Source organism: Pseudophryne corroboree, chromosome 2 (genome assembly GCF_028390025.1).
Source record: "Pseudophryne corroboree isolate aPseCor3 chromosome 2, aPseCor3.hap2, whole genome shotgun sequence".
Taxonomy (NCBI): Eukaryota; Metazoa; Chordata; class Amphibia; order Anura; family Myobatrachidae; genus Pseudophryne; species Pseudophryne corroboree.
Window position 1 is genome coordinate 863,889,005 of NC_086445.1, and position 16,141 is coordinate 863,905,145.

Genomic DNA, 16,141 nt, shown 5'->3' on the forward strand with positions numbered 1-16,141 from the left:
GAGTGTTATGGTAGACTTACCATGGTTAACACTCTTTCTGCAAGGTACATTGGTTTCACAGGGCGCCCACCCCTGACGCACCTTGCTTCTTTGGGTTTGTATGACATTAGCCACTGGTACCTTCTCCTGTCGTGAGAATGTGGTTCTATGTGACTAAAATCTGCCTTCTCTCTTGCCTGCTCCTGCATTGGTCTGGTTAATGAAACTGAGCTCTCAGTCCCTGGAGGCGGGGTTATATAGGAGGCCCCAGTGCAACCTGGGACAGCCTAAAGCTTTACCCTCTTGATGCCTCTGGATCAAGATCCACTCTACACCCCCAATGTTTTCCTGTGGAACCAACGTACCTTGCAGAAAGAGTGTAAACCATGGTAAGTCTACCATAACCCCCCTTTTTTTGTTTTTTAATATGATTCCAGAAATGTCATGCATAAGTATTTGGCAATTAAAAGGACATTTCTAGATAACTCTCTAATAAAGTGCAATGACATGTATAAATCCTGATAGACTTGAATTAAAATTAAATATGACAACACTGTAGATATACTGTCTAGCAGTAGACATGGTTGTGGGTTTAAGTTGCTGTTTTATATGTTTGTTTGAAAATGTTTATTCAGCTTTTGAAAGAAAAAATATATATAATTTATTACACACCGTAACATGTTACAATTCAGCCACAGAATTTTCATATACATTATGTCTCAAAGTATCATCTGGCTTCTAATAAATTCTCATATCCTTGGATTTCAGTGCGAATCCGTGACTACCCTCGATATCTCTTTGAAATCCGGGACTGGCATCTTTCAGGGAGACTGCTTGGGGCTGAGCAGAGTGGGCAAGCCAGTGCACGTAGGAAACAAGTGGTGCATTTGGGGGCACCATGGGGGGATTCAACAGTTGAGAGGAACATGCCACCTCTAAAATTCTTTCACGACTTTCACTGTAAGTAGTCACAGCAGGTATCGGCAGTTTCTGGTAGAGGCTATATTGTTTTGTTTTTTTTGTAATGCACACACTCATTATGCACAGGACATCTACATTTTCTCCGACTTTCTACAGTCATGTTCATCTCCTCAGAATTTCTTACCTCTTTGTCTGTAATACCTCATTCACACTGCCATGAAAAATCCGAGTTATTGCACGTGAACGCGCAGTAATCCGGTTTATGTGCAGTGTGAATGGGGGTCCTAACAAATTCCCGGGTCGTCTGACCCGGTATTTCAACCCGGGAATAAAGAAGGGTTATTCCTGGGTCAATACCGGGTCAGGCGCAAGTGTGAACGGTGTTAAGTGTTCCCGGGTCGATGCGATCTGGGACCCTTCAACACTATTGGAGCAAGGCGGTGCTTGTAGATCATCTGATCTCCAAGCGCCGCCCCCTTATGTGACCCGTTGACGTCATCGACGCGCCAATATGCCGTGTCGGGGCCGCCAGTCTGAACGGGGGTCTCAAGCGGGTTTTCACCTGGGAAGGTCTCATACACGAGTCCCGGGTGCAACCCGCCAAATGTCAGTGTGAACACGGTATTATTAGCCATTTTCGTTTTGTTGTTATTTTGTTCCAATTGTAAAGAAAACTAAATTTGCTGGAGCTATACAAATGTTAAATATTTATCACCGATTTTATTTTATACTGTTAAATATTTTTATTTATTATCAGTATTTATATAGTGCACATGTATTCCGCATCTCCTTTACAAAGATTATTTAGTTATTCATCATTCCCTGCCTCAGTGGAGCATTCTGTCTGTGTGCCATACCACAGGTGCACATATACACAAGGTTTATTTATTTATATTTCTTCGTCAATAGGGGACTCGTGATAACACTGGGTATATGCTGGTGAGTTGGTGTCTGGACACCAAACGGTTAAGATTTCTTCCCCAGCAGCCCAGTCTCCCTCTCCCCTATACTCCGCCCCCAGCCACAGGCAATCTGTTTTAGGTTTGGTGCTTGCAAGGAGTAGGCACTGTTTTTGGATATGATTTGTAGCAGTAATTTGTTTTTTTTTTAATCCTTTTTGATTGAGTAGGCAGAGAAAGGCGTCTTACAGGACACCCTCATGCCATTCCGCTCACCCCCGCGGTCAGTGACTTCGGCCGGAGTTCACAGCACACCTCAATGGAGTTGCAGCCAGATGCAGAAGGGGATAAGTAAGCCTTCCAGTAGATCCAGGAAAAGTAAGAGCTCTGAGGGAGTCCATTTACTCTGTTCTGTCTCCAAGGTCGTCATCCTGATTTGCCCATCTCAGAGAGGGAGGGGTCCTGGGGTGCACACCGGTTATGAGAGATGCGACCCTGCGGAGACCTTTTTCAGTAGAACTGCATACAAGAAAAAGGTTTTCAGGTGCACAATTCAAACATTACCGATTTATTAATAATAATCATTGCAATAAAATTTGGCATTTTAAGCGAGGGTTCTTCGCATAGTTATGGCCATAAGTAACGGCTTGCTCACAGCGTCAAGGTGACCTCATTAGCCGGGCAAGTCCCTAACATTTGGGGGGGTACAAATCTAGGGTGCCGGACCCCGCCAAAAATGAAGCAGCTGAGTGACCCCAGGGCAACACAAAAGTGAAAAAATTATATAGTGAAAAAGTGAAAATAGGTTAGTGAGGGAGGCTGCTGAAAAGAGCAGGGGTAAAGTAGTGAGAGGTAAAGTAGTGAAAAGTGAGGGAGAGGAAATTAATTACATTGAAACAAAACACACAATAGGGATGAAAGTAATATGAAAATAAGTGTTAATAGGTGTTGCTCCTGAGGCAAAACAGCCACAACAGTCCAGGGGGACCCACACCCCAGAAATGCACCCCCATCTGATAATCCAATATACATTTGTGCAGGACTCTCCTTGCTCTGCATGCAGTCTAAGAAATGTCAGGAACCTAATTAAAACCAATATATAGGACAGGTGGGTGTAGGTGCTACCACCAGGCAGAAGGGGGTCTCTGGCCTTCTATTGTGTATGTAAAAACACAGCATTAGGTATACAGGGGAGGGGTCCTGGGGTGCACACCGGTAATGAGAGGTACGACCCTGCGGAGACCTTTCAGTAGAACTGCATACAAAGAAAAGGTTGCAGGTGCACAATTCAAACATTACCAATTTATTAATAATAATCATTGCAGTAATATTTTGCATTTTAAGCGAGGTTCTTCGCATAGTTAGGTTATAAGTAACGGCTTGCCCACCGCGTCCAGGTGACCTCATTAGTCGGGCAAATCCCTAACATTTTGGGGGGTACAAATCTAGGGTGCCGGACCCCCCAAAAATGAAGCAGCTGAGTGACCCCAGGGCAACACGAAAGTGAAAAATTATATAGTGAAAATAGGTTAGTGAGGGAGGCTGCTGAAAAGAGCAGGGGTAAAGTAGTGAGAGGTAAAGTAGTGAAAAGTGAAGGAAGGAAATTAATTACATTGAAACAAAACACACGATAGGGATGAAAGTAAATATGAAAATAAGTGTTAATCTGTGTTGCTCCTGAGGCAAAACAGCCACAACAGTCCAGGGGGACCCACACCCCGGCAATGCACCCCTATCTGATGATCCAATATACGTTTGTGCAGGAGAAGCACAGGTTTCTATGGCAACCTTTTCCTGGTTCCGCATGGAGTCTCTTCGCTCCATCATTCTGGCTCTGGAAAACGAGGGATTTCATGGCCTCCATAGAATATCCAGGATGCCTATTTCCATATTCCCTTCTGGGGTCAGTCACAAACGCTTCCTTAGGTTTTGCAGTGCGGGAGGATCACTTCCAGTTTCAGGCATTGCCATTTGGACTTTCCATGGCTCCTCATATTTTCACAAAAGTAAATGTCTGTCATGGCAGTACATCTTCCACGCAGGGGACTCCGCTTCTTGCCATATGTGGATGACCTACTGCTCCTGGCCCAGTCTCCGGGTGTCCTCAGGGAACACATCCGTCTGATGGTAGATCTTTTCCAGTCTCATGGATGGATCATCAAGTGAGTTCCACAGTCAGACTTCAAGGCATTACAGACCCAGGATTTGAGCATTCTTAAGTCACCATAAGTCATATCTACTTTCAACATGATGGAGTATGCCCAGTTTCACCCCCTCCTCTCCAGTTTAAGATTTGGCCCAGAAGAACAATTCCCATCTGCACTGTAGGGTGCTGATCATTCTCTCTCTCTCTCAAGAGAGAGAGAGAGAGAGGTCAGTCACTCCCTTTACTGGATCCATTTGCACAGTGGGTCGCTCATATTGGATCCAGGACTGGGTCCTGCTCACCATCGAAGCAAGTCTTCGGGGGTGGGAGGGTGGTGACTTGTCATCAGTCATTTAAGGGTCAGTGGATGGCTTAGGCGAGCCGGCAATACATCAATATCCTAGTGCTCAGACTGGTGTACAGGGCTCTTTGCCTAGCTCAGTCTCTCCTCCAGCATCTTCATGTCAAGGTGCAGTCTGGCAAATCGACAGCCGTCGCCTACATAAACTTTCTGCTAGGATTTATCATCTGGTTTGGAGGACTTTACTTTAATTGGTGTTCTGCTAGAGGCTTCAACCACAGATTGTTCCTGACTCTTGCGAGTCCTGTCTTTGTTACTAGTGGATCTGGATTTGGGCCTCTATCTTTCTTCATTGAAGGTGCAGGATTTAGCCTTTCTGTTTTCTTCCAGTGGCAGGTTGTACTGTTGCCTGATGTACTGACTTTCTTGCAGGGTGTTCTCCACGTGCAAACTCCCTTTGTACCTTCGGTGGCTCCATTGAACTTATCTTTTGGTTCTTAGGCTCTTCAGTCATCTCCCTTTAAGCCCTTGGACACCGTGGACACCATCGCATCTGCCCAGACTTGAGCGTGTTGTCTTGTCACTCCCCCGTTGATCTTTCACTCTGACAGGACTGTTCTTCAGTCACAATTGGGCTACCTTCCTAAGGTTGTTTCTAACCGGATTCTTCGCCAGAAGAGTCCTCTTTAGATGTCGTGAGGGCCCTTTGCATTTATGTAGACAGGACTAAGGATTTTAATAAGATGGATTCCCTTTCTGTCCTGTATGACTTTCACAAATGAGGTTGGTCGCTACTATGCAGACTTTGCTCGGTGGCTTCTTTTGACTATCCGCTAGGCTTATTCTGAAGCTGACCTTCCTTCCCAGCTGTAGTGACGGCTCATTACACCTAGTCTTGGCCAGGTAGATTTGTTTTCTCTGCTGAGCAAACAGGGGGCGCACACCCTGATGCACCTGGTTGCAGGGTTTTGCACTGCTACAGGTTCCGCTGTTCACGTCCACTGTGTGTTTTGACCTGAGTATGTGCCTGTCTTCCTTCTCCTTCTCGTTTCTTGCCTTGGAATTGTAAACTGGCTATCTGTGGCTGGAGGCAGGTGTAGGAAAAGGGAGCTTGGGCTGCTGTTGAAGAAATCTTAACCGTTTTGGTGCATAGACTCAAGCTCACCAGTTGATACCTAGGATTATCCCTGTGTCCCTATGAATTAGAAGAAGAGGATTTAACAGGTAAGAATCTAAATCTCCTTTTTTTCTTTTTTTATAATACAAAGGAAAATTAGTAACTCAAATTTCTGTGATGTTCGTGACAGTGGACCGAATGTGATGGTGGTGTGTGATGCTCTTTTGACATTGAGAATGACGACAAGCACAAGGGCTTTAAAAATTTTAAACATTCATGGCAAAGTATAATGTTTGATAGTACGATGCCATGTACAGTCCGATGCCATATGTTTTGATTCTTGGCCCTTTTTTATTTATTTTATTTTTTATTTTGGACAAGTTGTTATAATGAGTAAAAAGGACTAATGGTATTTTCTTAAAATACAAACTTGTCTTAAACTAAACAAGGTATAATTTGTGTGGGTACCGCATGAAAAAAAAATCGTTGATGTTGGAATGTGACGAGCACAAGGGTGAGAATCCCTCAGCAGCAATGGGGGGGGGGGGGGTGGGGGTGTTTTTGGTATTGCTTTCTACTTCTCCAGTAGATGGTGACACTTTTAAGTAAGGTGCAGACCTTTTTGCATTGTTAAGTACATGTCTGGCCAATTTCTGTCCTCTATTAGTCCTTTGATGATTATAACAACTTCCTGTTGTACCGTTTCAGTGGCAAACGCAGATTTTGAAAGGGGGGTTTCCAAATAATTGGGTATAGACCAATGAAAAAAAGTGTAACATATACTTTATTGCGTACTTCAACGACATAGACTGATGCACCACGACCCCCCTCCCTACCCCACATAGACTGATGCACCACGACCCCCTCGCCCCCCACATAGACTGATGTGCCACGACAACACCCCCTTCCCACATAGACTGATTTACCATGACCCCCCCTCCCCAATGTAGACTGATGCACATGACCCCCCCACATAGACTGATGCACCACGACCATTCCCTCCCTCCCCCACGTAGACTGATGCACCACAACCCCCCTCGCCCCCCACATAGACTGATGCGCCACGACAACACCCTCTTCCCCACATAGACTGATTTACCATGACCCCCCCTCCCCAATGTAGACTGATGCACCATGACCCCCCACATAGACTGATGCACCACGACCATTCCCTCCCTCCCCCACGTAGACTGATGCATCACAACCCCCCTCGCCCCCCACATAGACTGATGCGCCACGACAACACCCTCTTCCCCACATAGACTGATTTACCATGACCCCCCCTCCCCAATGTAGACCGATGCACCATGACCCCCCACATAGGACTGATGCACCACGACCATTCCCACCCTCCCCCACGTAGACTGATGCTCCACAACCCCCCTCGCCCCCCACATAGGACTGATGCGCCACGACAACACCCCCTTCCCCACATAGACTGATTTACCATGACCCCCCCTCCCCCATGTAGACTGATGCACCACAACCCCCCCCCCCACATAGGACTGATGCACCACAATAACCCCCGCTCCCCCACATAGACTGATTTACCATGACCCCCCCCTCCCCGTGCAGACTGATTTACCACAAACATCCCCTCCCACACAATATATCAGCATGCAGGCACCCTAATCATTCCACCCCCTCCCCCCCCCTGTATAGACTGGCAGCATAGGCTCCATGACAATCCTTTCCTCCCCTACACACTTAGTCAGACAGGCGACACATACAGGAATCATGATCATTCCCCCTCCCCCATAGACAGACAGCACCATCCCGCACATGTATCAAAGTATAATTTATTATGAAAACCGGCGCCCACCCCTCCCGGTTCCCGCACTAATGCTGGCCGATGACCACATATTTTATTAAGTACCGGCGCCCGCGGCCTTCCTCCTACCCCAAACCCCCACCCCCCCTCCGGTTCCCGTACTCACAGATAGCATAATGTATTATTAAATACCGGCGGGTGCCGGCCCCGGCATATTCACACACATCACAGACCTGGACCTGGTCCCTGCTGTGCTGGAGTCTGCACTGAGTAAGTCCGTTGGCTGGCCGCTGGCGGGATGTGAATACACACTATGCGCCTCTCCCCTCTCAGCCTGAGAGGAACTGCAGCTCCCCCTACATGCAGTAGCCAGCCTCTCAGTGTGCAGCCGCGCAGGGAGAGACACTGAGAGGCTCAATCTGCAGTCAGAATGCCGCGGTATACTAAAAAAAAATCAAAAAACGTCAAACTGCTGTGCAATAGATCAGCGGCTTGGGGGGGTTTCTAGGTACTCGGAAACCCCCCCTGCGTGCGCGTGTGTGTTTGATAGAGTGGTTGCGATTCTCTCTGGTTCTTTCCATGACAATATCCTTAGAAACATACTGATTTAAACTTGTGGCTTTGCTTGCTTTTTAAACGTCATTGTTATTGATAAATAATGTATTTTGTAGTAATGCTTTGAGTTGGACTATGTGTCATACCCTTCTGGTTTCAGCTGAGATTCACCTATACACCATTGTGTGGGGACCATGCTGGGACCCAGCCTGGACTTTGGTGGGGCAGTATATTGACCTTCTTACCAAACCTTCCATGGATCCCAGTGCTCCGTTACCATGGTGGGACAAGAGCAGACTGCTTCTTCATGGATATTTCCGTATGGACATTGAGCAGGCTAATCTCCATCAGCTGGCTACTGAGGTAAAGGTTTCCGCTAATGCAGTGTTATCCTATCATTGACTCTGACATCCTACAGATGTATTATATATGTTTTTAAGGACCCATATAACACCACAGAGAACATGCACTGGGAATGGAACCATCTGAAGTTTGCTTGGAATCCCGGGCAATTCACGTTTAAAGGGGACTTGGATGTCAATGTGCGCACAGCTTCCAAGTGAGTTGTTTAAATATTCATTACACCTGTGTGTGTCTTCCTGACATACCTTCTAAGTGTGGTGTCACAAGGATGATTTTATACATCCTGTTTCTCCAGCCAGTAAAATGCTATATTCCAGACTTAATGAAGTACTCCTGCATTGTAAAGCAAATATTTAATTGTGAACACTGTTTCCCTGTAACACATTAACTTTACCAGTGTGCTACTACTGTGAAAATACAGCATGCAGAGCGCCAATGCAGGTTATATTGAATAAGAAAAACATGCATAATTTGGTCCACATTATTGCTTTTCAATAACATGTATTGCATATTATGTAGGTATGACGACTGCTGCTTTCTCCACTTGCCCAACCTCTCGATGACCTTTGACCTGCAGTGGCTGTGCCACGGGAACCCACATGATCATCATAATGTAGCACTTCGCTCCCCTGACTTCCTCGCGGAGTTCTCTTCCATCCAACCTCATGATTCTTACCGTGCCTTCCGCTCAGAGAACCTCATTCTCTCCATCAAAATGGATCTGTCTCAGTCCCATGCAGGTGAGTAATATGTTCCTCTGTTTTGTTTGCATTGGATTTTCATTTTTGCACCCTTACCATAGTCTAGGTGCTTGTCTTTGTCTTAAGGCCCGTACACACTGGTCGATATATCGGCCGTTCTCTTGAACGGCCGATATATCGCGGGACCGTCGGCCAGTGTGTACGGCCGATACGTCTGTGAACTCCGTCGTTCACAGACGTATCGCGTCGGCCGCACAGCCGACGGCCAATAGATCTACCGATATATTGGCGCGTCGCTGTGTGTGTACGGGGCAGTCGGCCGACCGCCCGTACACATGCTGCGGCGGCCGGCGGTGATTGACAGGTGAACTGGGCGGGCGTGTGTACACGCCCGCCCAGTTCATGACGTCAGTCCCCGACGGATCGGGCAGTGTGTATGCTCAACACACTGCCCGATCCGTCCATAGATATATCTGCAGATCAATTGATCTGCAGATATATCTACTAGTGTGTACCCACTTTAGACTGTGGCCTTATAGCTTCTATTTTTGTATTAGTATCCAATAGTTTTGTCCTGTTAATGTTTCTGCCTTGTCTTGATGCCTCTCTCTGTCTGGTCCTGTGATAATCAGCTTACCTTGCTATAGTCCGTAGTTCCTCATGCTAAGAAAGGGAAGATTGTTGCTATAGACCCCAAAAAACAATGGGTAAGATGTACTAAGCCTTGAAAAGTGATAAATTGCACAGTAATAAAGTACCAACCAGTCAGCTCCTGTCATTTTTCAAACCCAGCCTGTAACATGGCAGTTAGGTGCTGATTGGCTGGTACTTTTTTTTTTTTACCCTGAAATGTATCACTTTTTTTTCATGGCTTAGTACATCTGGCCCAATAAGACATCTCCAATAGAGCTTGGATTTCCCATCATTCATATTATAGCATTGCTTGTTATCCCTTTTTGTTTGTGTCCTCTTTTGTTTTCATTTGACCTTATCTTTATGATTATACAGTATGTGGCATACAAAAGGAAGTCTGTAAGTGCGCTGCTGCTGCAGGGAGCGAGAAAACCACAACCAAGCATACAATCACTGGTATTCATAATATACTTCCTACTACAGCACTCTGCTATATATGAACATTTTTGTGGTTATTTAACCAAGGGGTCTGAGGCAGAGTTGGAAGTAAATTGGTTTAATATATTATAAATATATATTGCTCAAGGGATGCCTGTCCAGAAAAATAGCATATTTTCACATGCATGAAGTTCTATACCAAGAGATTTGCCTGCCTCAGGTTTACCACTAGTCGTCGTCGTTGTTGTCCTCATCATCATCATCTTGAACCTGCCCTGTATTCAGGGTTGGACTTGCCCACAGGGGTAGAGGGGAAACATCCAGTGGGCCCCACTGTCTGGGGCCTCACCTCCTGTTCTAGGGATCAGGTTCTAAACTGTGCACTTGACTATGGTGTAATCTCTACAGTGCACTGCTGTTAAATCTGGTACATTATCATGCATGCAAAACAGTATTTCTCTGACGTCCTAGTGGATGCTGGGAACTCCGTAAGGACCATGGGGAATAGACGGGCTCCGCAGGAGACTGGGCACTCTAAAAGAAAGATTAGGTACTATCTGGTGTGCACTGGCTCCTCCCTCTATGCCCCCCCTCCAGACCTCAGTTAGATTTCTGTGCCCGGCCGAGCTGGATGCACACTAGGGGCTCTCCTGAGCTCCTAGAAAGAAAGTATATGTTAGGTTTTTTATTTTACAGTGAGACCTGCTGGCAACAGGCTCACTGCAACGAGGGACTAAGGGGAGAAGAAGCGAACCTACCTGCTTACAGCTAGCTTGGGCTTCTTAGGCTACTGGACACCATTAGCTCCAGAGGGAACGACCGCAGGACCCGTCCTTGGTGTTCGTTCCCGGAGCCGCGCCGCCGTCCCCCTTACAGAGCCAGAAGCATGAAGATGGTCCGGAAAATCGGCGGCAGAAGACTTCAGTCTTCACCAAGGTAGCGCACAGCACTGCAGCTGTGCGCCATTGCTCCTCATACACACTTCACACTCCGGTCACTGAGGGTGCAGGGCGCTGGGGGGGGGGGCGCCCTGAGCAGCAATAAAAACACCTTGGCTGGCAAAATAATCACAATATATAGCCCCAGAGGCTATATATGTGATAATTACCCCTGCCAGAATCAATAAAAAAGCGGGAGAAAAGTCAGCGAAAAAGGGGCGGAGCTATCTCCCTCGGCACACTGGCGCCATTTTCTCTTCACAGTGTAGCTGGAAGACAGCTCCCCAGGCTCTCCCCTGTAGTTTTCAGGCTCAAAGGGTTAAAAGAGAGGGGGGGCACTAAATTTAGGCGCAATATTGTTTATACAAGCAGCTATTGGGGAAAATTCACTCAGTGATAGTGTTTATCCCTACATTATATAGCGCTCTGGTGTGTGCTGGCATACTCTCTCTCTGTCTCCCCAAAGGGCTGTGTGGGGTCCTGTCCTCAGTCAGAGCATTCCCTGTGTGTGCGGTGTGTCGGTACGGCTGTGTCGACATGTTGGATGAGGAGGCTTATGTGGAGGCGGAGCAGATGCCGATAAATGAGATGTCGCCCTGTGGGGCCGACACCAGAGTGGATGGATAGGTGGAAGGTATTAACCGACAGTGTCAACTCCTTACATAAAAGGCTGGATGACGTAACAGCTGTGGGACAGCCGGCTTCTCAGCCCGCGCTTGCCCAGGCGTCTCAAAGGCCATCAGGGGCTCAAAAAACGCCCGTTACCTCAGATGGCAGACACAGATGTCGACACGGAGTCTGACTCCAGTGTCGACGAGGTTGAGACATATACACAATCCACTAGGAACATCCGTTGCATGATCTCGGCAATAAAAATTGTGTTACACATTTCTGACATTAACCCAAGTACCACATAAAAGGGGTTTTATGTTTGGGGAGAAAAAGCAGCCGGTGTTTTGTTCCCCCATCAGATGAGTGAATGAAGTGTGTGAAGAAGCGTGGGTTCCCCCGATAAGAAACTGGTAATTTCAAAAAAATTACTGCTGGCGTACCCTTTCCCGCCAGAGGATAGGTCACGTTGGGAGATATCCCCTAGGGTGGATAAGGCGCTCACACGTTTGTCATAAAAGGTGGCACTGCCGTCCTAGGATACGGCCACTTTGAAGGAGCCTGCTGATAAAAAGCAGGAGGCTATCCTGAAGTCTGTATATACACACTCAGGTATTATACTGAGACCTGCAATTGCCTCAGCATGAATAGTGCTGCTGCAGCAGGGTCTGATACCCTGTCAGATAATATTAATACCCTAGACAGGGAGAATATGGTGCTAACATAGAGCATATTAAAGACGTAGTCTTATATATGAGGGATATTTGCCGGCTGGCGTCCAGAATTAATGCAAGGTCCATTCTGCCAGGAGGGTATTAGAGACCCGGCAGTGGACAGGTGATGTTGACTTTAAAAGGCACATGGAGATTATGCCTTATAAGGGTGAGGAATTGTTTGGGGATGGTCTCTGGGACCTTGTATCCACAGCAACAGCTGGGAAGAAAAATTTCTACCTCAGGTTTCCTCACACCCTAAGAAAGCACTGTATTATCGGGTACAGTCCTTTCGGCTTCAGAAAAGCAAGGGGGCCAAAGGCGCTTCCTTTCTGCACAAGGGAAGAAGGAAAAAGCTGCACAGACAGCCAGTTCCCAGGATCAAAAATCCTCCCCCGCTTCCTCTGAGTCCACAGCATGACGCTGGGGCTCCACAGACAGGTGCGGTGGGGGCGCGTCTCGGGAACTTCAGGGACCAGTGGGCTTGCCCACAGGTGTATCACAGGGATACAAGCTGGAGTTCGAGGCGACTCCCCCTCGCCGTTACCTCACATCAGCCTTGCCTGCTGCCCTCGGATATAGGGAGTTAGTACTGGCGGCAATTCACAAGCTGTACTTCCAGCAGGTGAAATCAAGGTACCCCTCCTTCAACAAGGCCGGGGTTACTATTCCAAAAATGTTGTGGTACCGAAACCAGACGGTTCGGTGAGACCCATTCTAAAATTGAAATCCTTGAACACTTATATACGAAGGTTCAAGTTCAAAATGGAATCGCTCAGGGCGATTATTGCAAGCCTGGAGAATTTCAGGGTATCACTGGACATCAAGGATGCTTACCTGCATGTCCCTATTTACCCTCCTCACCAGGAGTACCTCAAAATTGTGGTACAGAATTGTCATTACCAATTCCAGACGTTGCCGTTGGTCTGTCCCCGGCACCGAGGGTATTTACCAAGGTAATGGCCGAAAGAATTATCCAGTACTTGGACTATCTCCTTATAAAGGCGAGGTCCAGGGAGCAGTTGTTTGTCAGAGTAGCACTATCTCGGGAAGTGCTACAACAGCACGGCTGGATTCTGAATATTCCAAAGTCGCAGCTGGTTCCTACGACGCATCTACTGTTCCTGGGGATGGTTCTGGACATAGAACAGAAAAAAGTGTTTCTCCCGCAGGAGAAAGCCAAGGAGCTGTCATCTCTAGTCAGAGGACTCCTGAAACCAAAACAGGTGTCGGTGCATCACTGCACGCGAGTCCTGGAAAAAATGGTAGCTTCCTACGAAGCAGTTCCATTCGGCAGGTTCCATGCAAGAACTTTTCAGTGGGACCTCTTGGACGGGATCGCATCTTCAGATGCATCGGCTGATAACCCTGTCTCCAAGGACCAGGGGGTGTCTGCTGCGGTGGCTGCAGAGTGCTCATCTTCTAGAGGGCCGCAGATTCGGCATACAGGACTGGGTCCTGGTGATCACGGATGCCAACCTTCGAGGCTGGGGGGCAGTCACACAGGGAAAAAATTTCCAAGGACTTTGGTCAAGTCAGGAGTCGTCCCTACACATTAATATTCTGGAACTGAGGGCCATTTACAATGCCCTAAGTCAGGCAAGACCTCTGCTTCAAAACCAGCCGGTACTGATCCAATCAGACAACATCACGGCAGTCGCCCATGTAAACCGACAGGGCGGCACAAGAAGCAGGATGGCGTGGCAGAAGCCACAAGGATTCTCCGATGGGCGGAAAATCACGTCTTAGCACTGTCAGCAGTGTTCATTCCGGGAGTGGACAACTGGGAAGCAGACTTCCTCAGCAGACACGACCTACACCCGGGAGAGTGGGGACTCCATCCAGAAGTCTTCAAACTGTTGGTAAACCGTTGGGAAAGGCCACAGGTGGACATGATGGCGTCCCGCCTCAACAAAAAGCTAAAGAGATATTGCGCCAGGTCAAGGGACCCTCAGGCGATAGCTGTGGACGCTCTAGTGACACCGTGGGTGTACCAGTCGGTTTATGTGTTCCCTCCTCTGCCTCTCATACCAAAGGTACTGAGAATAATAAGAAGGCGAGGAGTAAGAACGATACTCGTGGTTCCGGATTGGCCAAGAAGAGCTTGGTACCCAGAACTTCAAGAAATGATATCAGGGGACCCATGGCCTCTACCGCTCAGACAGGATCTGTTACAGCAGGGGCCCTGTCTGTTCCAAGACTTCCCGCGGCTGCGTTTGACGGCATGGCGGTTGAATTCCGGATCCTAAAGGAAAAGGGCATTCCGGAGAAGGTCATTCCTACGCTGATAAAAGCCAGGAAAGAAGTAACCGCAAACCATTATCACCGAATTTGGCGAAAATATGTTGCGTGGTGTGAGGCCAGGAAGGCCCCTACAGAGGAATTTCAGCTGGGTCGTTTTCTGCACTTCCTACAGTCGGGAGTGACTATGGGCCTAAAAATTGGGTTCCATTAAGGTCCAGATTTCGGCTCTGTCGATTTTCTTCCAGAAAGAACTGGCTTCACTGCCTGAAGTTCAGACATTTGTAAAGGGAGTGCTACATATTCAGCCCCTTTTGTGCCTCCTTTGGCACCTTGGGATCTCAACGTGGTGTTGAGTTTCCTGAAATCACATTGGTTTGAGCCACTTAAAACTGTGGATCTGAAATATCTCACGTGGAAAAAAGTGGTCATGTTATTGGCCTTGGCTTCGGCCAGGCGTGTGTCAGAATTGGCGGCTTTGTCATGTAAAAGCCCTTATCTGATTTTCCATATGGATAGGGCAGAATTGAGGACTCGTCCCCAGTTTCTCCCTAAGGTGGTATCAGCTTTTCACTTGAACCAACCTATTGTAGTGCCTGCGGCTACTAGGGGCTTGGAAGATTCCAAGTTACTGGACGTAGTCAGGGCCTTGAAAATTTATGTTTCCAGGACGGCTGGAGTCAGGAAAACTGACGCTTTTTATCCTGTAGGCACCCAACAAACTAGGTGCCCCTGCTTCTGAGCAGACTATTGCTCGCTGGATTTGTAGCACAATTCAGCTGGCGCATTCTGCGGCTGGATTGCCGCATCCTAAATCAGTAAAAGCCCATTCCACAAGGAAAGTGGGCTCATCTTGGGCGGCTGCCCGAGGGGTCTCGGCTTTACAACTTTGCCGAGCTGCAACTTGGTCAGGGGCAAACACGTTTGCTAAATTCTACAAATTTGATACCCTGGCTGAGGAGGACCTTGAGTTCTCTCATTCGGTGCTGCAGAGTCATCCGCACTCTCCCGCCCGTTTGGGAGCTTTGGTATAATCCCCATGGTCCTTACGGAGTTCCCAGCATCCACTAGGACGTCAGAGAAAATAAGATTTTATTCACCGGTAAATCTATTTCTCGTAGTCCGTAGTGGATGCTGGGCGCCCATCCCAAGTGCGGATTGTCTGCAATACTTGTATATAGTTATTGCCTAAATAAAGGGTTATTGTTGAGCCATCTGTTGAGAGGCTCAGTTATATTTCATACTGTTAACTGGGTATAGTATCACGAGTTATACGGTGTGATTGGTGTGGCTGGTATGAGTCTTACCCGGGATTCAAAATCCTTCCTTATTGTGTCAGCTCTTCCGGGCACAGTATCCTAACTGAGGTCTGGAGGGGGGGCATAGAGGGAGGAGCCAGTGCACACCAGATAGTACCTAATCTTTCTTTTAGAGTGCCCAGTCTCCTGCGGAGCCCGTCTATTCCCCATGGTCCTTACGAAGTTCCCAGCATCCACTACGGACTGCGAGAAATAGATTTACCGGTGAGTAAAATCTTATTTTACTATATATTTATCAAGCGGCCCAGACCATACATTCTTTAATGGTTAGTCAAACTTCTGCGGCAGCTGAACACAGCCCATGTGGGGACTATCCACACATCTAAACATGGGCCCCTACTGCTGCCCTTCATGCCCCTGTCCGACACTGCCTGTACTAGGCACCTAACAGGCAAATGTATATACCCTTACATGCTTGTCTGCATGGCCCACATTTGCGCGAACACAATGTTATAATGTCAGGACACTGTGCAGAACCACTGGTATATCCCTCCCAA

At 47.6% G+C, this 16,141-nt stretch overlaps 1 protein-coding gene across 2 annotated transcripts in view; it reads left to right on the forward strand.

Moving 5' to 3' along the window:
• Window positions 1–16,141, forward strand: part of BLTP2 (bridge-like lipid transfer protein family member 2) — a 177,109-nt gene that overhangs the window by 92,295 nt on the left and 68,673 nt on the right. Inside the window, exons 17-21 of one of the 2 annotated variants that reach the window (XM_063955868.1) lie at window positions 748–939; window positions 7,850–8,052; window positions 8,130–8,248; window positions 8,572–8,792; window positions 9,762–9,842. In XM_063955868.1, the coding sequence (XP_063811938.1) occupies window positions 748–939; window positions 7,850–8,052; window positions 8,130–8,248; window positions 8,572–8,792; window positions 9,762–9,842 (816 nt within the window). The remainder of the gene's footprint in view (window positions 1–747; window positions 940–7,849; window positions 8,053–8,129; window positions 8,249–8,571; window positions 8,793–9,761; window positions 9,843–16,141) is intronic. The other variant, XM_063955869.1, reaches the window with a different exon arrangement.